At 44.1% G+C, this 23,402-nt stretch overlaps 1 protein-coding gene across 1 annotated transcript in view; it reads left to right on the top strand.

Moving 5' to 3' along the window:
- The window catches only part of slc16a10 (solute carrier family 16 member 10), a 54,291-nt gene that overhangs the window by 18,632 nt on the left and 12,257 nt on the right, over window positions 1-23,402 (top strand). The window contains exons 2-3 of the mRNA XM_075458975.1: window positions 21,137-21,281; window positions 22,201-22,624. Of these exons, the coding sequence (XP_075315090.1) occupies window positions 21,137-21,281; window positions 22,201-22,624 (569 nt within the window). The remainder of the gene's footprint in view (window positions 1-21,136; window positions 21,282-22,200; window positions 22,625-23,402) is intronic.

Raw genomic sequence — 23,402 nt, 5'->3', positions numbered from 1 at the left:
GGCTTAATGCTAGCTGAGATAGGCTCCAGCCCTGCCGCAACCCTGAATTAAATCAAAATCAAATCAAGTCAAGTCAAATTTATTTATAGCACATTTCCTGTACAAAACATTTCAAAGTGCTTCACATAAAATAAAAGCATTGCAGCAGGGAGTGTGAGAAGCATTAAAAATACATAAAAGAATATAAAGAGAAACAAATAAAATAATTTAAATGAATTTAAAAACATCAACAGTCCAGATAAATTAAAAGATATCGTGCAGATTTCATGCATAGACACATGAGAACAGAAGTGTTTTTAACCTGGATTTAAAAATGTCTACATTTGGTGAAAGTTTAATCTCCACTGGCAGTTTGTTCCACTTGTTTGCAGCATAACAGCTAAATGCTGCTTCTCCATGTTTAGTCTGGACTCTGGACAGAGCCTTCAGTTATCAGGCCCCTCTATTGTGGAATAAGCTGCCAGTAAATGTCCGGGAAGCAGACACCCTTTCCACTTTTAAGACCAGGCTTAAAACTTTCCTTTTTGATAAAGCTTATAGTTAGGGATGGCTCAGGTAATCCTGAAACATCCCATAGTTAAGCTGCTATAGGCCTAGACTGCTGGGGGGCCTCATCTGTCACACCTTTCCTCACTTTACTCTCTTTATGTATATGTGATATTATTATGGTCATTAACTCGTGTTTCCCTGTTCCAACAGATATCCTTTGAATGGTGTTACAGTGCCGCCGCCGCCGCCCCCTCCCCCCTTTCTGTCTTCTCAAACCCCAGCTGGTCGAGGCGGATGGCCACCCTTCCTGAGTCTGGTTCTGCCAGAGGTTTCTTCCTGTTAAAAGGGAGTCGTTTCTCTCCACAGTCGCCTCAGGCACGCTCAGGCCGGGAGATTGGACCGAAAAACAAAAGTTTTCAGTGCAATCTGTTGGTTTTCTTAGCTAGGAAATTGTTTTTGAATTGGCTCTATATGAACGAATTGGATTATTTTATGAATTATGATTATTATTAATTAATTGAATTCCAATTGGCTTGAATTGGACTTACTATCTAAGTGCCTTGAGATGACAGTTGTTGTATTTGGCGCTATATAAATAAAAATGAATTGAATTGAATTGAATTGGACTGGACCAGCTGACCTGAGTCCTTGGATCTAAGAGCTCTGCTGGGTTTATATTCTCTGAACATATCACAGATGTATTTTGGCCCTAAACTGTTCTGGGATTTGTAAACCATCAGCAGGCTTTTAAAATTCAATTCAATTCAATTCAATTCAATTCATTTTTATTTATATAGCGCCAAATACAACAAATGTCATCTCAAGGCACTTAGATAGTAAGTCCAATTCAAGCCAATTGGAATTCAATTAATTAATAATAATCATAATTCATAAAATAACCCAATTCGTTTATATAGAGCCAATTCAAAAACAATTTCCTAGCTAAGAAAACCAACAGATTGCACTGAAAACTTTTTGTTTTTCGGTCCAATCTCCCGGCCTGAGCGTGCCTGAGGCGACTGTGGAGAGAAACGACTCCCTTTTAACAGGAAGAAACCTCTGGCAGAACCAGACTCAGGAAGGGTGGCCATCCGCCTCGACCAGCTGGGGTTTGAGAAGACAGAAAGGGGGGGAGGGGGGAGGGCCGCAGCGGCGGCGGCACTGTAACACCATTCAAAGGATATCTGTTGGAACAGGGAAACACGAGTTAATGACCACAATAATGTCACATATACATAAAGAGAGTAAAGTGAGGAAAGGTGTGACAGATGAGGCCCCCCAGCAGTCTAGGCCTATAGCAGCTTAACTATGGGATGTTTCAGGATTACCTGAGCCATCCCTATTCAAGGTAAACACAAGAAACTTGTGCTAACGAAAAAATGAATAATAAAATAAAGGACCAGACTCAGTGAGTAATTCCCTATACTCCCTATAGAGATCTGCTCCTCACACCACAACAACCATCTTTTTACAGCCACAAGCTACCTCAGCCTCTCACCAACTGCACACCAGTCACAGCGGGGTGGGGATGCAAACCCTGGTTCGGGTAGGGGGAGAAATAAAAGAGGTAAGATAAGCGGGAATGGGATTCAATCCCTGGTTCGGGTAGGGGGTAATGAAAGTATAGAGGGTGCCAGAGGTGGAGACAGGACAAGACACACTAGCAGACACACTATCAGATTCAACAGACCTAACTATAAGCTTTATAAAAAAGGAAAGTTTTAAGCCTGGTCTTAAAAGTGGAAAGGGTGTCTGCTTCCCGGACATTTACTGGCAGCTTATTCCACAATAGAGGGGCCTGATAACTGAAGGCTCTGCCTCCCATTCTACTTTTAGAAACTCTGGGAACCTCAAGTAAACCTGCAGTTTGGGAACGAAGTGCTCTGTTAGGAAAATATCTTACAATGAGATCTTTAAGATATGATGGAGCTCGGTCATTAAGAGCTTTATATGTAAGGAGAAGAATCTTAAATTCTATTCTGAATTTAACAGGGAGCCAATGAAGAGAAGCTAAAACTGGAGAAATATGATCTCTCCTGTTAGTTCTCATCAAAACTCTGGCTGCAGCATTTTGGATCAGCTGGAGGCTTTTCAGAGAATATGTGGGACAGCCCAATAATAAAGAATTACAGTAGTCCAATCTTGAAGTAACAAATGCATGAATTAGTTTTTCTGCATCACTCTGAGACAAGATGTTCCTGATTTTAACAATATTACGAAGGTGAAAGAAGGCAGTCCTAGAAACCTGTTTTATATGCGAGTCAAATGATAAGTTCTGGTCAAAAATAACTCCAAGGTTCCTCACTGTAGAACTAGAAGCCAAGGAAATACCATCTAGAGTAACTATATAGCTAGACAATTTCTCCCTGAAACGCTCAGGTCCAAAGATAACGACTTCAGTTTTGTCTGAATTTAGAAGCAGACAGTTCTGAGTCATCCAGGTCTTTATGTCTTTAAGACATGCTTGTAGTCTGACCAACCTATTGGGTTCATCTGGTTTTATAGATAAGTACAGCTGAGTATCATCAGCATAGCAATGGAAATTTATGCCATGCTGTCTAATAATGTTACCTAATGGAAGCATGTATAAAGTGAAAAGAATCGGTCCAAGCACAGAACCCTGAGGAACTCCATGACTTACTCTGGTGTGTGAGGAAGATTCTTCATTTACAAGAACAAACTGAAATCTATCAGATAAATATGACTTAAACCAGCCTAATGCACTTCCTTTAATCCCAATAACATGTTCAAGTCTGTGTAATAAGATACTGTGATCGACCGTATCAAATGCAGCACTGAGATCCAACAGGACAAGCACAGACACAAGTCCGCCATTAGAGGCTAAGAGGAGATCATTGGTAACTTTCAGCAGTGCAGTTTCTGTGCTATGATGCACTCTGAATCCTGACTGAAACTCTTCAAACAGAGTATTTCTGTGTAAATGATCACAAAGCTGAGCTGCAACTATTTTTTCAAGAACTTTAGACATAAAAGGGAGATTGGATATAGGTCTATAATGAGCCAACACTTCTGAATCAAGAGTAGGTTTTTTAAGTAAAGGTTTAATTACAGCAACCTTAAAAGTCTGAGGTACATATCCTGTCAACAAAGACAGATTGATCAAATCCAATATGGAAGTGTCAATTAATGGGAAAACCTCCTTGAACAGTCTGGTTGGGATTGGGTCTAAAACACAAGTTGATGGTTTAGAAGAGACTATTGCTGTTGTTAGCTCAGAGAGATCAACTGGGCAGAAGCCGTCTAAATACAAATCAGGTTCTAAAGATACTTCTAAAGCTGCTGTACTTGATGATACATCACTGATAATAGTGGGAAGGACTCCATCAATCTTCTCTCTGATAGAAACAATTTTATTAATAAAGAAGCTCATGAAATCATCACTGCTGAGAGTTAAAGGAATAACTGGCTCAGCAGAGCTCGGACTCTTAGTCAGACTGGCTACAGTGCTGAAGAGAAACCTGGGATTATTCTTATTCTCTTCTATCAATGATGAATAATAAGCAGTTCTAGCTTTACGAAGGGCTTTCTTATACATTGTTAAACTATCTTTCCAGACTAACTGAGACTCTTCTAAATTAGAGGAACGCCACTGTCTTTCCAGTTTTCTTGCAGTCTGCTTTAAAGCACGCAGCTGTGAATTATACCAAGGAGCCAACCTCTTCTGACTGATTACCTTCCTTTTCAGAGGGGCAACATTGTCCAGTGCTGTACGCATTGAAACTATAGTTCTGTCAACAAGAGAGTCAAGTGTTGCTGGAGTAAAGTTTAGGTAGTCGTCCTCTGTCATATCTGCACATGGCAGTGAAGAAAAGGATGATGGAATTAATTCTTTAAATCTGGTTACAGCATCCTCTGATAGACACCTTCTATACGTAAATTTCTTCTCAGAAACTGTATAGTCAAGTAATGTAAACTCAAAGGTTATCAGAAAATGGTCAGATAAGACAGAGTTATGAGGGAACACTGTTAACTGTTCACTCTCAATGCCATAAGTCAGCACAAGATCAAGGGTGTGATTAAGGCAGTGAGTCGATCTTTGAACACTCTGAGAAAATCCAGTAGAGTCCAATATAGAATTAAAGTTCATATTCAGGCTGTCATTTTCAACATCCATCCATCCATCCATTATCTATACCGCTGAATCCGTCGATCGGGTCGCGGGCGGGCTGGAGCCTATCCCAGCAGTCAATGGGCGAGAGGCGGGGTACACCCTGGACAGGCCGCCAGTTCATTTTCAACATCTACATGAATATTAAAGTCACCCACTACAATGACTTTATCTGTACTCAGCACTAACTGGGATAAAAACTCTAAGAATTCAGACAGAAACTCAGAATAAGGGCCAGGTGGACGATACACAACAACAAACACAAGAGGTTTCTGGGATTTCCACTTTGCGTGGGAAAAACTGAGAATCAGAGATTCAAAAGAGCTCAAACTAATCTTGGGTCTGGGACTGATTAGGAACCCTGATCTGAAAATAGCTGCCACTCCTCCTCCTCTGCCTGTGGTTCGAGGAACGTGAACATTTAAACAGTCAGAGGGAGTTGCTTCATTAATGCTAATTCTGTGACTGACTGGAAGCCAGAGTAAAGATTTTAAAACTGGTGTGATGTGTTCAGATCTCTTAGTCCGGGTTAAAACTCTAGCAGCAGCGTTCTGGATGAGCTGCAGATGTTTAATGCTCTTTTTGGGAAGTCCAGTTAAAAGAGCATTACAGTAATGGAGTCTACTGGAGATGAATGCATGAATGAGTTTCTCCTGGTCTTTTTGGGAGAGGAAACCTTTAATTCTGCTGATGTTTCTGAGATGGTAAAAAGCTGCCTTGGTGACAGCTGCTGAAAGTCAGATCTGAGTCTATCAACACTCCGAGGTTACCAACTTGGTCAGTGATTGTAAGGGCCCGAGTCTCAAGATATTTACCAACGCTGACCCTCTTCTCTTTGCTACCAAACAGAATGATCTCAGTTTTGTCTTCATTTAATTGTAGAAAATTCTCTCTCATCCAGGTGTTTACTTCCTCCAGACACTGACACAGTACGTCTGCTGGGCAGCAGTCGTCCGGTGACAGAGACACATAAAGTTGTGTATCGTCTGCATAACTGGGATAATTGATGTTAAAGTTCTGCAATATCTGACCCAAAGGGAGCATATACAAGTTAAACAGAAGAGGTCCAAGAATTGACCCCTGGGGGACTCCACAAGTCATGGCCACTCGCTCAGATTCATAGCTGCCAATTGTAACAAAATAACTCCGGCCTTCTAAGTAGGACCTGAACCAGTTAAGGACCGCTCCAGAAAGTCCAACCCAGTTTTCCAGCCTTTGCAACAGGACTCTGTGATCTACAGTATCAAACGCAGCGCTGAGGTCCAACAGAACCAGGACTGAAACATTACCAGAATCAGTATTCAACCTAATGTCGTTTAACACTTTGACCAGAGCTGTTTCAGTGCTGTGATGACGTCTGAAGCTTGATTGAAAGTTATCAAGACTTCCACTTTCATTCAGAAAGTCGTTGAGCTGGTTAAATACAACTTTCTCAATAATCTTAGATATAAAAGAGAGATTAGAGACAGGTCTGTAGTTGTTCATCATAGAGGCGTCTAGAGTTCTCTTCTTTAGGAGTGGCTTAATGGCAGCTGTCTTTAGTGACTTGGGAAAAATGCCTGATTCCAGTGAGCTGTTAACTATTCGTAGGAGATCACTTTCTACTGAGGTAAAAACAGTTTTTAAAAAGTCGGATGGTATTATGTGCAAGTTGTTGATTTCAGATGCCCAACTGTTTCCTCTAGGATTTTTAAATCAACAATATTAAATTGTGACATAACGTCAGAGTTATTTCTAGGTTTTAGACACAGATTAGTTGAATGTTTTGTCTAATTGTTTTGATTTTTTGGCTAAAAAAGTTGGCAAATTCGTTGCATTTCTCTGTGGAGAGGAGGTCTGGGTTTTACTGTTTAGGAGGATTTGTGAGTTTTTCAACCATAGCAAACAGAGTTCGAGAATTGTTGACATTCTTATTAATCATTTCAGATAAATGCAGCTGTCTGGCCTTGCACAGCTCATTGTTATAACTACGCAGGCTTTCTTTGTACAGCTCATAGTGAATCTGAAGCTTTGTTTTCCTCCACTTACGTTCAGCTTTCCTGCATTCTCTTTTCAGGTTTTTGACCGTAGTGGTGTTTCTCCATGGGGTTTTCTGTTTGCTCTTGATTCTTATCGGTGCAACAGCTTCCATTACATTCAAAAATTTTTAGGTGAAATGATCCAGCAGTCCTTCAACCGACTCTGCGCTCATTGTTGGTAACATAGCTATGGCCTCCCTAAACTGAGCATTAGATGGATGGATTTTTGTTTGCTTGGTATGTTCAGGACTGAAAGTGCAATAAAATTTGGATCTTACCAAGAGCAATCTGCTACAACCACTCATTATACTCATTTTCATTTTTTTTTCTTTTGACTTTTGCAGATTTCAGTTGATTTAAATTCAAATCAATTCAGTTTTTTTTTATATTCGATCAGTTCAGTCAAATCTTGAATGCAAGTTGCAGTAGCTCCTGTTGCATTGTATGTATTTTCTTTTTTTGTGATTTATACTCTACTTTTTAGCAAAATGTTGTTTTTTTAGATATTTTTCTGCACTTGTTTGAAGTGGATTCTCCTTCTTTATTTGACACTTTTCCACATCTGAGTTACCATGGCAACAGAAGACTCGTTTACAAATAGGAGCAGCTAATTGACCTTTCCAAAGGTCAACTAAAGCCTGAAAAAGACCCCAAATCCCCAATGATTTGAAGATGAAATGCTGTGTATGTCGGACAAGAGCTAGATAGAGAAACAGGTGGAGGACGTTCAGATCTTCGGTCTTCCCTCGATACTGATGAGGAATGTCAGCCATCCATCCATCCATCCATCCATCCATTATCTTCCGCTTGTCCGGGGGTCGGGTCGCGGGGGCAGCAGCTTAAGCAGAGAAACCCAGACGTCCCTGTCCCCGGCCACTTCCTCCAGCTCTTCTGGGGGGACCCCGAGGCGTTCCCAGGCCAGCCGAGAAACATAGTCTCTCCAAAGTGTCCTGGGTCTCCTCCCAGTGGGACGGGCCCGGAACACCTCACCAGGGAGGCGTCCAGGAGGCATCCTAACCAGATGCCCGAGCCACCTCATCTGACTCCTCTGGATGCGGAGGAGCAGCGGTTCTACTCCGAGCCCCTCCCGGATGACCGAGCTTCTCACCCTATCTCTAAGGGAGAGCCCAGACACCCTGCGGAGGAAACTCATTTCGGCCGCTTGTATTCGCAATCTCATTCTTTCGGTCACTACCCACAGCTCGTGACCATAGGTGAAGGTAGGAACATAGATTGACCGGTAAATCGAGAGCTTGGCCTTCTGGCTCAGCTCCTTCTTCACCACGACGGGCCGGTGCAGAGCCCGCATCACTGCAGACGCTGCACCGATCCGTCTGTCAATCTCCTGCTCCATTCATCCCTCACTCGTGAACAAGACCCCGAGATACTTGAACTCCTCCACTTGGGGAAGGATCTCATTTTCAAACCGGAGAGGGCATTCCACCCTTTTCCGGCCAAGGACCATGGTCTCAGATTTGGAGGTGCTGATTCTCATCCCAGCCGCTTCACACTCGGCTGCGAACCGCTCCAGTGAGAGCTGAAGGTCACGGCCCGATGACGCCAACAGAACCACATCATCCGCAAAGAGCAGAGACCCGATTCTGAGGTCGCCAAAACAGACCCCCTCAACGCCATCTGTCAATAAAAATTATGAACAGAATCGGTGACAAAGGGCAGCCCTGACGGAGTCCAACCCTCACAGGAAACATGTCCGACTTACTGCCGGCAATGCGGACCAAACTCTGACACCGGTCATACAGAGACCAAACAGCCCATATCAAGGGGTCCGGCACTCCATACTCCCGGAGCACCCCCCACAGGACTCCCCGAGGGACACGATCGAACGCCTTCTCCAAGTCCACAAAACACATGGGCGAACTCCCATGCACCCTCCAGGATCCTGCCGAGGGTATAGAGCTGGTCCACTGTTCCGCTGCCAGGACGAAAACCACACTGCACCTCCTGATTCCGAGATTCGACTATCTGGCGGATCCTCCTCTCCAGTACCCCAGTACCTCCCTGGTAAGGCCAATAGACCTTACCAGGGAGGCTGAGGAGTGTGATCCCCCTATAGTTGGAACACACCCTCCGGTCCCCTTTTTTTAAAGAGGGGGACCACTACCCCGATCTGCCAGTCCAGAGGCACTGCCCCCGATGTCAACGCGATGCTGCAGAGGCGTGTCAACCAAGACAGCCCTACAACATCCAGAGCCTTGAGGAACTCAGGACGGACCTCATCCACCCCCGGGGCCTTGACACCGAGGAGTTTTTTTACCACCTCGGCAACCTCAGCCCCAGAAATGGGAGGCCCCACGTCCGAGCTACCCAACTCTGCTTCCTCATCGGAAGGCGTCTCGGTAGGATTGAGGAGGCCTTCGAAGTATTCCCCCCACCGACTCACGACGTCCCTAGTTGAAGTCAGCAGAGCCCCGCCCTCACCATACACGGTGTTGACGGTGCACCGCTCCCCCCCCCCTGAGCTGGATGGTGGACCAGAAACTCTTCGTTCTCCATGGCCTCCCCGAACTCCTCCCAAGCCCGAGGTTTTGCCTCAGCAACTGCCGAGGCTGCGTTCCGCTTGGCCTGTCGGTACCCATCAGCTGCTTCCAGAGTCCCACTGGACAAAAAGGCCCGATAGGACTCCTTCTTCAGCTTTTATTGCTTCCCTCACTACTGGTGTCCACGAGCAGGTTCAGGGATTGCCGCCACGACAGGCACCAACCATCTTACGGCCACAGCTCCGGTCAGCTACCTCAACAATGGAAGTACGGAACATGGCCCATTCGGGCTCAATGTCCCCCACCTCCCCGGGACATGGTTGAAGCTCTGCCGGAGGTGGGAGTTGAAACTCCTCCTTACAGGGGATTCCGCCAGCCGTTCCCAGCAGACCCTCACAATACGTTTGGGCCTGCCAGGTCTGACCGGCTTCCTCCCCCACCAGCGGAGCCAACTCACCACCGGGTGGTGATCAGTTGACAGCTTCTCCCGAGTGTCCAGGACCAGAGTTCGCGTTAACCGACAATTGTCCGTCATTGACGGATTTTTTTCAGCTATGACGGAAAAATTTGAAGGCCGTCCGTCATTTTGACGGATTTGACCATTACCATTACCAATAATAAAAAAAATAACAATAAAACACACAATTGAAATCATAGGCAAGTTATGACATTTTTCTTACTCTTCATAAGTTTCATTGCCGTCACCAACTTTCAATCTGAGCCGCAGCTTTGGTGTTCAGTGGGCCGATACATTGTAGCCAGCTGCGCGAGGGTGTTCTGATAGCCAACCGTCTGTAACTTTGACAGATGATGAATCATAAAAGTAGCCTACCGGTAACCTCACACCCGACCTGGTGGTGGCAAGCTCGTGCATATTAATTAGCAATTTATTAGCGATTGATTAGCTGTCATCACGTTCAGATGCTCTTGCCGGCTTCTTATCGCTTCATTGGGAGACAAGTGGCGCTGGTCATTCCAGTCTCCAGCGTCGCAGCCTTCAGAATAAAATTAAAACCTCAATGAGAATTCGTCTGTCGGAGGCAAGGACGCAAAATTTAATGACAATCGCCTCGGCAGCAGTCTCAATTGATGCGTTCGATTACACACAAGCGAGCTCCCTATTCAAATCAATGCGGGCCAGAAGGAAGGTTTGAGCTACAACAGGTCAATTCCAGATTACCACTGCAACCATTCTAAGTGGACTGTTCATATTTCACTTCAATTGTTCTAAGTGGACTGTTCGTATTTTCACTACAATTTTCTTCGTTCGACGTTATAAAATAACATGTTCATATGCCCAACAGCCGCAATGTTTTTAGCAGCGAAAAAAACGAGTTCACAAGTGACCGAACGTCAATTTCTGAAGAAATGCATAAATAAAAAAAATATTAGATAATACACACTTGTTCTGTGAATTATTTTTTAAATGAAAATAAGTCAATAAAACACGAGTTATTATAAGCATTAGGATATAGCCTGTATATGTATATTAGCCTACCATTTAAAAGCCTGTATATTACCATTTAAAATAAAATGACGGATAATAATGGACAATGACGGAATTTTTACGACCCTGTCCGTCAAAATGACGGACAGTGAAAAAGTCTAGCGCAACCACTGTCCAGGACATATGGCTCCAAATCCGACGATACAACCACAAAGTCGATCATCGAGCTGCGGCCTAGGGTGTCCTGGTGCCAAGTGCACATATGGACACCCTTATGCCTGAACATGGTGTTCGTTATGGACAGTCCGTGACGAGCACAGAAGTCCAATAACAAAACACCACTCTGATTCAGATCGGGGGGGGCGTTCCTCCCAATCACGCCCTTCCAGGTCTCACTGTCATTGCCCACGTGAACACGTCTGCTACATTTCCTACTTTCCAACAGTTTGTCAACTGCTCCACCAGAGAAAATAAAAGTTGGGATTTATTCTATGCAAATGTAAAATATGCATGCAGCTCCTCTGCCCATCCTCTACTGGGAAAATCCCACCACAATCTGGTTCTCCTCACCTTCAACTATGCACCCATTGTTCAGCAGCAACCTGTCACTGTACAAACTACAAAACATATCTCAGGAGGATGAAGAAGATCTGCAGGGATGCTTTGAGACCACAGACTGGAATGCAGTCTGTGAACCACATGGAGATAATATCAATGCCATGACTGAATGTGTGAAAGATTACTTCAAGTTCTATGTGCTTAAGTATTATTCCCACAAGGATAGTAAGGTGTTTCCCCAGTGCCAAACCCTGAAAAGGCTGCTAAACATCCAAAAGAAAGCCTTCATGGAGGGAGGCAGGGAGTGTTGAGGACTGTTCAAAAGCAGCTGGAAAATAATGTAACAGAGAGCAAGGAGTTGTAAAGAAAAAAGCTTAAAAAAAGCAAGCGCCAGCAGAACAATGTGAGAGCTGTGTGGTCAGGGATGTAAAAGATCACAGGCTTTAATGTGAAAGAGGATCAGACTGATGGAAGCCCGGATAGAGCCAATGAGTTGAACGTATTCCAATAAGTTCTGTTCAGATCAACACTCAGCATGTTCCTCCCCTGCCTCACAGCTAGACCTAACACCTTACCTGTACCCACATCACACCGCCATAAAGTCACCTTCCACCTCACTCATGGATCTTAAAACAATCTCACAAACATCTTCTCCCACATCAAGAAACATTGGACCTCCTCTGCCACCCCCTCCAGCCTGTCTGTCTCCAGCAGTCAGGTGAAGAAGCAGCAGGAAAAACTGAACCAGAACCAGGCTGCAGGTCCAGATGGTGTCAGCCCCAGCCCTGAGTCAGGAGAAAGTTCCAGCGCTGTGGAAGACGTCCGGCCTTGTTCTACTACCTAAAAAAGTATTCTCATTAATCTGCCCCCAGTGACTACAGATCAGTTGCCCTGACATCCCACGCAGTCAGCTGCAGAAAATACAGGTGGATGCCAGGGAACAAACTAATAAAGAAGGCTGGCTCTGTGCTGGGGACTGCTCTGGACCCCTTAAAGCCTATTTTAAAAAGAAGAATGTTGCAAGTTAAGGAACATGAAAAAACAGCACTGACCCTCTATGAGATAGTGTTGAAATAATAGAGTTTAGAGTTTAAAAAAATGACTGCAACAATATAACTTACCTTTGGGACAAGCAAAGACTTTTATTTAATCTCAAGGCACCTCAAAGATATAGTAAATTTTAGTTCAATTGCTTAAAATCCATATTAGTGCCATTAACTTAATGCCAATTCATAAAAAGCTTTCTAGCAACAAATGAATCAAAACAAATCTGTTTGATTCAAACCTCGATTCTGTGCCTCCTGAAGCCAAATGATCAGCTGGTTAAGGAATAGCAGGGCTTTAATCACTGAAGGCTCTAGCTCCCGTTCTGCTTTTAGGAGCTCTACAATTCACAAGTCCACCTGCCATCTGAGAGCAAAGAGTTCTGTTGGGAAACCATGAAATCTTTAAAGGATTATGAGAGAATTGTGCTCTCTGCGGATAGCGACGGAGTAGCATAGCGAGGCCTTAACGCTGCAGCTGTCTGTCATCCTGTTTCTCTGAGCTCTCTCCGGCAGTAAAGTCAAATCTGATGTTTATTCATGTCCCTTGTCTCCCTCTTACACCTCTCTCTTCTTTTACTTTATCTGTAATGACAACAGTTCAGGCCCAGGAATCTGCATAACAAAGGTTGGTGGACTTCAAAAGGAGTCAGAAGCACATTTTTTTAAGGTTCACAAACTTAAGGTTCCAGAGTTGCTTTGAGATATGATGGAGCCTGGCCACGAAGCTTGACTAAAATTGAATCAAATTTCCAAATCTGGGTTAGGATTCCCCGGCTTCCTCCCACTGTCCAAAAACATGTTAAGTTAATTGGTGTCTCTAAAAATTGTCCTTAGGAGTGAGTGTGAGCGTGTGTGTGGTTGTTTGTCTGGTTTGTCTCTGTGTGGCCCTGTGATGGACTGGCGGCCTGTCCAGGGTGTACCCCGCCTCTCGCCCAATGACCGCTTGGATAGGCTCCAGCCCCCCCGCGACCCGACCGACAAATTCAGCGGGTATAGAAAATGGATGAATGGGTTAGGATTCCAATTATTTTGCTTTTAGTGTAACAGTAGTTTGCATGTTATTGTCAGCAATAATAATGATATAATACTCTGACAGCATGGGCTGACATGGGATTCATAGACTAAAGACATAGCAGTTAGAGCAGCAGCAGCCCTGAAACCTGAAACAGTGCTCTCTCATTACTCATGTCGAGAGCAGACAGCGAAAACACTCCAGCTGCTCTTATCATTCCCACAAGTTTCATCTAACCCGGCTCAGAACTTAGAAAAACAACTTTTTTCTACTGTACATATCTGAGATCATGTGTACTCCTGGTATTTAGGAATACAGAATATTGCAACTTTGTAAATGAAGAATGATATGAGCAGAGTGCTGAAACACCTGTGTGTATAAGCACATGTCTTATGTGTTTTTCCATCCATCAACTCTACATATGCTTCTTTTCACGTTTAATGATAGAATCTTACTGACCATTTTCTGAACCATCAAACACTGTTTGGTTTTGCTGAATGGCAAAAAAAGATTCCATCCAGCAGGGCACTGCTGCAGTGTGACTCGGTAGGGTTTAACCTTAGACTGAGAGAAGAGTGCTGACTGAGCAGTAAGCAGGTCCAGCAGATGTTTCCTGTGGTCGGTCTGCAGTCTACATTCAGCTAGGACTACCTCTATAGTATCGTCTTTATACGCCATTCAGCTGAAGATGTGACATACTGTAGAGAAGGACAAGACAGGTTCAAATGGGTTTCCCACTGCCCAAGAAAATACAGTCCAGAGCACAACTCATATAGATGTGATCAGGACTCTCTCATGGTAATCTACAGCATTTATACATTCTGTCACCTGATCAGCTAAATAATGGGGTTGGTTTGTGCTGATTCTGAAACGGAGACTAATCATCCTCAGTCGGTTCGGTTGTGAGAAATGTAGGGGTGCTATTAGGTCATTCTGTCATTCAGCACACACAGAAAATCACTGGTAAAATCCTTCCTCCCCCTCCGTAACATTAGCAGACTGAGGGCCGGGGTGTCCCAGGGTGACATGGAGATACTCCTCCATTCTTTCATCTCACCCCGCATTGATTACTGTAACGTTTCATCACTCAATAAATTGGTCCTTCACCATTTACCATCCATCCAGAATGCAGCTGCTAGGTCAAATAATATATATAATATATTCTCATGGCCCCCCTGCTCCGCTCTATGCACTGGCTTCCAGTCACTGACAGGATTTAAAACACTCACCATCACTTACAGGGCTCTACATGGACAAGCACCCACTTACCTCTTAGGTCTCATTCACATCCAGACCGCCTCACCTAGATCCAGTCCCCAGAACCTGTTCTAAGAGTGTAATAAATCATCCAGGCTTTTGTTTTGCTGTGCAGACTTCCTGTGTTGAGGCCTCCGATCCCTGAACACTGATTGGAGTCTCTGCACAGGGTTAAAAAGGGGTAATTCTGATGTGTGTCAGTCCTCGGACGTGTGAACTGAGTGTCACACTGTTAGTGACATACTGTTAGTGACACACTGTTAGTCACACACTGTTAGTGACACACTGTTAGTGTCACACTGTTAGTGACACACTGTTAGTGTCACACTGTTAGTGTCACACTGTTAGTGACACACTGTTAGTGTCACACTGTTAGTGACACACTGTTAGTGAGACACTGTTAGTGACACACTGTTAGGGACACACTGTTAGTGACACACTGTTAGTGAGACACTGTTAGTGAGACACTGTTAGTGAGACACTGTTAGGGACACGCTGTTAGTGACACTGTTAGTGTCACGCTGTTAGTGACACGCTGTTAGTGTCACGCTGTTAGTGTCACGCTGTTAGTGACACGCTGTTAGTGTCAAACTGTTAGTGACACACTGTTAGTGACACACTGTCAGTGACACACTGTTAGTGACACACTGTTAGTGACACACTGTCAGTGTCACACTGTTAGTGACACACTGTTAGTGACACACTGTTAGTGTCACACTGTTAGTGACACACTGTTAGTGAGACACTGTTAGTGACACACTGTTAGGGACACACTGTTAGGGACACACTGTTAGTGACACACTGTTAGTGAGACACTGTTAGTGAGACACTGTTAGTGACACGCTGTTAGTGTCACGCTGTTAGTGTCACGCTGTTAGTGACACGCTGTTAGTGTCAAACTGTTAGTGACACGCTGTCAGTGACACACTGTCAGTGTCACACTGTCAGTGACACACTGTTAGTGACACACTGTCAGTGTCACACTGTCAGTGTCACACTGTTAGTGACACTGTTAGTGACACACTGTTAGTGACACACTGTTAGTGACACTGTTAGTGACACACTGTTAGTGACACACTGTCAGTGTCACACTGTCAGTGTCACACTGTTAGTGTCACACTGTTAGTGACACTGTTAGTGTCACACTGTTAGTGACACACTGTTAGTGTCACACTGTTAGTGACACACTGTTAATGACACACTGTTAGTGACACAGTGTTAGTGTCACACTGTCAGTGACACACTGTTAGTGTCACACTGTTAGTGACACTGTTAGTGTCACACTGTTAGTGACACACTGTTAGTGACACACTGTTAGTGTCACACTGTTAGTGACACACTGTTAGTGACACACTGTTAGTGTCACACTGTTAGTGACACACTGTTAGTGACACACTGTTAGTGTCACACTGTTAGTGTCACACTGTTAGTGACACACTGTTAGTGACACACTGTTAGTGAGACACTGTTAGTGACACACTGTTAGGGACACACTGTTAGTGACACACTGTCAGTGAAAAACTGTCAGTGTCACACTGTCAGTGACACACTGTTAGTGACACACTGTTAGTGTCACACTGTTAGTGACACACTGTTAGTGACACACTGTTAGTGTCACACTGTTAGTGTCACACTGTTAGTGACACACTGTTAGTGACACACTGTTAGTGAGACACTGTTAGTGACACACTGTTAGGGACACACTGTTAGTGACACACTGTTAGGGACACACTGTTAGTGACACACTGTTAGTGAGACACTGTTAGTGAGACACTGTTAGGGACACTGTTAGTGTCACACTGTTAGTGTCACGCTGTTAGTGACACGCTGTTAGTGTCACGCTGTTAGTGTCACGCTGTTAGTGACACGCTGTTAGTGACACGCTGTTAGTGTCAAACTGTTAGTGACACACTGTCAGTGACACACTGTCAGTGTCACACTGTCAGTGACACACTGTTAGTGACACACTGTTAGTGACACACTGTTAGTGACACACTGTCAGTGTCACACTGTTAGTGACACACTGTTAGTGACACACTGTTAGTGACACTCTTAGTGACACACTGTCAGTGTCACACTGTCAGTGTCACACTGTCAGTGGCACACTGTTAGTGTCACACTGTTAGTGACACTGTTAGTGTCACACTGTTAGTGACACACTGTTAGTGTCACACTGTTAGTGTCACACTGTTAGTGACACACTGTTAGTGACACACTGTTAGTGACACACTGTTAGTGTCACACTGTCAGTGACACACTGTTAGTGTCACACTGTTAGTGACACTGTTAGTGTCACACTGTTAGTGACACACTGTTAGTGTCACACTGTTAGTGACACACTGTTAGTGACACACTGTTAGTGACACACTGTTAGTGAGACACTGTTAGTGTCACACTGTTAGTGACACACTGTTAGTGTCACACTGTTAGTGTCACACTGTTAGTGACACACTGTTAGTGTCACACTGTTAGTGACACACTGTTAGTGACACACTGTTAGTGAGACACTGTTAGTGTCACACTGTTAGTGACACACTGTTAGTGTCACACTGTTAGTGTCACACTGTTAGTGACACACTGTTAGTGACACACTGTTAGTGGCACACTGTTAGTGTCACACTGTCAGTGACACACTGTTAGTGTCACACTGTTAGTGACACTGTTAGTGTCACACTGTTAGTGACACACTGTTAGTGTCACACTGTTAGTGACACACTGTTAGTGACACACTGTTAGTGAGACACTGTTAGTGTCACACTGTTAGTGACACACTGTTAGTGTCACACTGTTAGTGTCACACTGTTAGTGACACACTGTTAGTGACACACTGTTAGTGACACACTGTTACTGTCACACTGTTAGTGACACACTGTTAGTGACACACTGTTAGTGACACACTGTTAGTGTCACACTGTTAGTGACACACTGTTAGTGACACACTGTTAGTGACACACTGTTACTGTCACACTGTTAGTGACACACTGTTAGTGTCACACTGTTAGTGACACACTGTTAGTGACACACTGTTAGTGTCACACTGTTAGTGTCACACTGTTAGTGACACACTGTTAGTGACACGCTGTTAGTGTCACGCTGTTAGTGTCACACTGTTAGTGACACACTGTTAGTGACACGCTGTTAGGGACACACTGTTAGTGTCACACTGTTAGTGACACGCTGTTAGGGACACACTGTTAGTGACACGCTGTTAGGGACACACTGTTAGTGACACACTGTTAGTGACACACTGTCAGTGTCACACTGTTAGTGACACACTGTTAGTGACACACCGTTAGTGTCACACTGTTAGTGACACACCGTTAGTGTCACACTGTCAGTGACACACTGTTAGTGACACACTGTTAGTGACACACTGTTAGGGACACACTGTTAGTGACACACTGTTAGTGACACACTGTCAGTGTCACACTGTTAGTGACACACTGTTAGTGACACACCGTTAGTGTCACACTGTTAGTGACACACCGTTAGTGACACACTGTTAGTGACACACTGTTAGGGACACACTGTTAGTGACACACTGTTAGTGACACACTGTCAGTGTCACACTGTTAGTGTCACACTGTTAGTGTCACACCGTTAGTGTCACACTGTTAGTGACACACCGTTAGTGTCACACTGTCAGTGACACACTGTTAGTGACACGCTGTTAGGGACACACTGTTAGTGACACACTGTTAGTGACACACTGTCAGTGTCACACTGTTAGTGACACACTGTTAGTGACACACCGTTAGTGTCACACTGTTAGTGACACACTGTTAGTGTCACACTGTCAGTGTCACACTGTTAGTGACACACTGTTAGTGTCACACTGTTAGTGTCACACTGTTAGTGACACACTGTTAGTGACACACTGTTAGTGTCACACTGTTAGTGACACACTGTTAGTGTCACACTGTTAGTGTCACACTGTTAGTGAGACACTGTTAGTGACACACTGTTAGTGACACACTGTTAGTGAGACACTGTTAGTGACACACTGTTAGTGACACGCTGTTAGTGTCACACTGTTAGTGTCACACTGTTAGTGACACACTGTTAGTGTCACACTGTTAGTGACACACTGTTAGTGTCACACTGTTAGTGTCACACTGTTAGTGTCACACTGTTAAGGACACACTGTTAGTGAGACACTGTTAGTGACACACTGTTAGTGAGACACTGTTAGTGTCACACTGTTAGTGACACACTGTTAGTGAGACACTGTTAGTGTCACACTGTTAGTGACACACTGTTAGTGTCACACTGTTAGTGTCACACTGTTAGTGACACAATGTTAGTGACACACTGTTAGTGACACACTGTTAGTGTCACACTGTTAGTGACACACTGTTAGTGACACACTGTTAGTGAGACACTGTTAGTGTCACACTGTTAGTGTCACACTGTTAGTGACACACTGTTAGTGACACACTGTTAGTGACACACTGTTAGTGTCACACTGTCAGTGACACACTGTTAGTGTCACACTGTTAGTGACACTGTTAGTGTCACACTGTTAGTGACACACTGTTAGTGTCACACTGTTAGTGACACACTGTTAGTGTCACACTGTTAGTGACACACTGTTAGTGTCACACTGTTAGTGACACACTGTTAGTGACACACTGTTAGTGACACACTGTTACTGTCACACTGTTAGTGACACACTGTTAGTGACACACTGTTAGTGTCACACTGTTAGTGACACACTGTTAGTGACACACTGTTAGTGACACACTGTTACTGTCACACTGTTAGTGACACACTGTTAGTGTCACACTGTTAGTGACACACTGTTAGTGACACACTGTTAGTGTCACACTGTTAGTGTCACACTGTTAGTGACACACTGTTAGTGACACGCTGTTAGTGTCACGCTGTTAGTGTCACACTGTTAGTGACACACTGTTAGTGACACGCTGTTAGGGACACACTGTTAGTGTCACACTGTTAGTGACACGCTGTTAGGGACACACTGTTAGTGACACGCTGTTAGGGACACACTGTTAGTGACACACTGTTAGTGACACACTGTCAGTGTCACACTGTTAGTGACACACTGTTAGTGACACACCGTTAGTGTCACACTGTTAGTGACACACCGTTAGTGTCACACTGTCAGTGACACACTGTTAGTGACACACTGTTAGTGACACACTGTTAGGGACACACTGTTAGTGACACACTGTTAGTGACACACTGTCAGTGTCACACTGTTAGTGACACACTGTTAGTGACACACCGTTAGTGTCACACTGTTAGTGACACACTGTTAGTGACACACTGTTAGTGACACACTGTTAGGGACACACTGTTAGTGACACACTGTTAGTGACACACTGTCAGTGTCACACTGTTAGTGTCACACTGTTAGTGACACACCGTTAGTGTCACACTGTCAGTGTCACACCGTTAGTGTCACACTGTTAGTGACACACCGTTAGTGTCACACTGTCAGTGACACACCGTTAGTGACACGCTGTTAGGGACACACTGTTAGTGACACACTGTTAGTGACACACTGTCAGTGTCACACTGTTAGTGACACACTGTTAGTGACACACCGTTAGTGTCACACTGTTAGTGACACACCGTTAGTGTCACACTGTCAGTGTCACACTGTTAGTGACACACTGTTAGTGACACACTGTTAGTGTCACACTGTTAGTGTCACACTGTTAGTGTCACACTGTTAGTGACACACTGTTAGTGACACACTGTTAGTGTCACACTGTTAGTGACACACTGTTAGTGTCACACTGTTAGTGTCACACTGTTAGTGAGACACTGTTAGTGACACACTGTTAGGGACACACTGTTAGTGAGACACTGTTAGTGAGACACTGTTAGTGAGACACTGTTTGTGGGACACTGTTAGTGACACACTGTTAGTGAGACACTGTTAGTGACACACTGTTAGTGACACGCTGTTAGTGTCACACTGTTAGTGTCACACTGTTAGTGACACACTGTTAGTGTCACACTGTTAGTGTCACACTGTTAGTGTCACACTGTTAAGGACACACTGTTAGTGTCACGCTGTTAGTGTCACACTGTTAGTGACACGCTGTTAGTTTCAAACTGTTAGTGACACACTGTCAGTGACACACTGTCAGTGACACACTGTCAGGGACACACTGTTAGTGACACACTGTTAGTGACACACTGTTAGGGTCACACTGTTAGTGACACACTGTTAGTGAGACACTGTTAGTGACACACTGTTAGTGACACACTGTTAGTGTCACACTGTTAGTGTCACACTGTTAGTGACACACTGTTAGTGACACACTGTTAGTGACACACTGTTAGTGACACACTGTTACTGTCACACTGTTAGTGACACACTGTTAGTGACACACTGTTAGGGACACACTGTTAGTGACACACTGTTAGTGACACACTTTTAGTGACACACTGTTAGTGTCACACTGTTAGGGACACACTGTTAGTGACACTGTTAGTGACACACTGTTAGTGTCACACTGTTAGTGAATGAGTGCATGCATACAACAGCAACACTGCTCACTAGTTGCAACATCTCTGTCTACTAACCAGCTACTGATTTCCTTAGCAGCTTATCTGTTGGGAACGTGAGATGATGATAACTGCCTAATAACTCCCCACATTAGGTGGTCTCAATAACTCCTCTTGTCTGGCTCTGTGTCTCCTGCAGCATGGGTGGGCTCCCTCTCCATGGGGATGATCTTCTTCTGCTCTCCCATCGTCAGCGTCTTCACCGACGTTCTCGGCTGCAGAGTGACTGCTGTTGGTGGTGCGGCCGTCGGCCTGGTTGGCCTGCTGGCCAGCTCCTTTGTTAAGTAAGAAATGGATTGAATCAGTCATTTCATGGAATCCTTCCTGTCCATGTTTACTTTGAAGCTCAGAGTCAGCATCAGTTCTTGACTTTGGAAACTGATGTCACAGCTCAACTTCTTTTAGTAGCTGTTGATTACATCGTGTGTCCATTGTCAGAAAGGTTGCATTTAAGAAGAGGAGTGAGAACTGTAGCATCTGCATTGATCTTCAAAAACAAGCTTCTGGATAAACACTGGGATGTCACTGATTCCGTAGAATCTGCTGGTCTACGTGGGAGAAAGCAAAGCCACAAGCCATGTTACCATGTTATCACTTTAGGTGCACTGCGTAATAAAACTGCTTATGGAGTGACTGTTAGACAGACGTTCACAGAGGACACTGCTGTGGAAAGGACTCAGTCATGGGACTCCTCTGCTGGCAAGTCTTTTCTCAAGCCAACACTCCACTCAGGACTTTGAAACTCATTTTAAAGCAGCATTCTGAACGTATTGGGACACAAACATGAATGATTTTGTTTGGTATAATGTGTCAGAGTTGAAATGATAAAAGTCATGCAGAAACGTTGTATCATTTGAGCAGATGTGTCAGTTTCTATGAGAGCTTTCTGATTTGAGTACCTGTTAAATGTCATTTTATTTTCGTGTTTGTTTCAGCAGTAATGGGTGTGGTACAGTGAAGGGGTTAGCTGAGGATAGTGGCGTCTGTGCCTACATCAATACAATGACATTTAGTCTATATTTTATTGTTATCTAAGCAAAAGTGTCTTTTTTTCTGGTTTAATCTTGTAGTTTTCTGGTTGATGGAGCTTCTTTGACACCAGAAAATCCTAATGGTTTTCTGGGGGACTTCTTGTTGAATGATTTTTGTTCAGTTCTGAGTCAAGGCTGGAGCGTGATGCATCCTTTTGTCCCTTTCTCACAGGTCCCTGGGCCTCTTGTACTTTACCTATGGCATTGTGTTTGCCTGTGGCTGTTCTTTTGCCTACCAGCCCAGTCTAGTCATCCTGGGCCACTACTTCAAGAAGCGCCTGGGTCTGGTGAATGGCATCGTGACTGCTGGCAGCAGCCTCTTCACGATCACACTGCCCTTCGTGCTGTCGGGTCTACTCGAACGTGTGGGCCTCCACAACACCTTGCGTGTTCTCTGCATCTTTATGTTCATTCTGATGCTGGCTGGCTTCACCTACAAGCCCCTGCTGCCAGTCAAATCTACAAATTCCCAAACAGGAGGATCACGTATGAGCCAGATCTTCAACACCAACATCTGGAGGTCTGTGGGATATCGCATCTGGGCCTTTGGCATACCAGCCGCCCTCTATGGCTACTTTGTACCCTATGTTCATCTGGTAAGTTGGTGTTTTCCGCTGATCATTGGTATTCTATCCTTATTAAACTTGGTTTCACTGACTTTAACATATACTTTATGTTTCTGTAACATTTGTGTTACTGGAATACCGGCAGTGAATAGCCATGGTGTGATATAGATGTGTGGTTTTGGATCCGTTTGGTTTGGTTTTGGAGTTAGGATGAGAGGGTAGCTAGGAATCTGCAATAATAAAGTTATCAAAACACATTCCAGTGCTATGATTTATATGAATGTGAAAGGTGAGAGGAAGGGCAGCTGAGACCACAGCCAGAGGAATTCTGACTCTTACCACTTCACGATTTAGAAGTATAGTGTAAATATGCAGAGTGCCTCTGTGTCCCTTACATAATGTATACTCAGAGTATACTCTGACAAAATGAGACACTTCAGAGCTTAGAAAAACACGTCTGAAGCAGTTTCCTGGACTTCTCCACACACTAGTGTTAAATCGGCTGTCCAGTTTTTTTTAAACTCAAATACAGTAAATAGATTTTTTTGTTGGTTCATGTATAAACATCTTATTTCAACCATTTCAGCTCTTGAACCATAAATGTAAAGTTTGCTTTTAACTAGACTTTGAGCCTTTGCATTTAGAATAACTGAACACAAAATGACATAAAGTTTCACCATCTGTTGACTGAACTATTGCCACGTTGAGTCGTTTGATACTTTAAGTTGACATTATTCACACACATGTTTCTGTGTGAGAAGATAGTGCTTACAGAGCCTGCATCACCTGCCTGTAAGTCCACAAACTG

The sequence above is a fragment of the Odontesthes bonariensis genome, chromosome 24 (genome assembly GCF_027942865.1).
Source record: "Odontesthes bonariensis isolate fOdoBon6 chromosome 24, fOdoBon6.hap1, whole genome shotgun sequence".
NCBI classification, from domain to species: domain Eukaryota; kingdom Metazoa; phylum Chordata; class Actinopteri; order Atheriniformes; family Atherinopsidae; genus Odontesthes; species Odontesthes bonariensis.
Note: the sequence above shows the minus strand (reverse complement) of the source record. Positions and strands in the feature narration are given on the sequence as shown.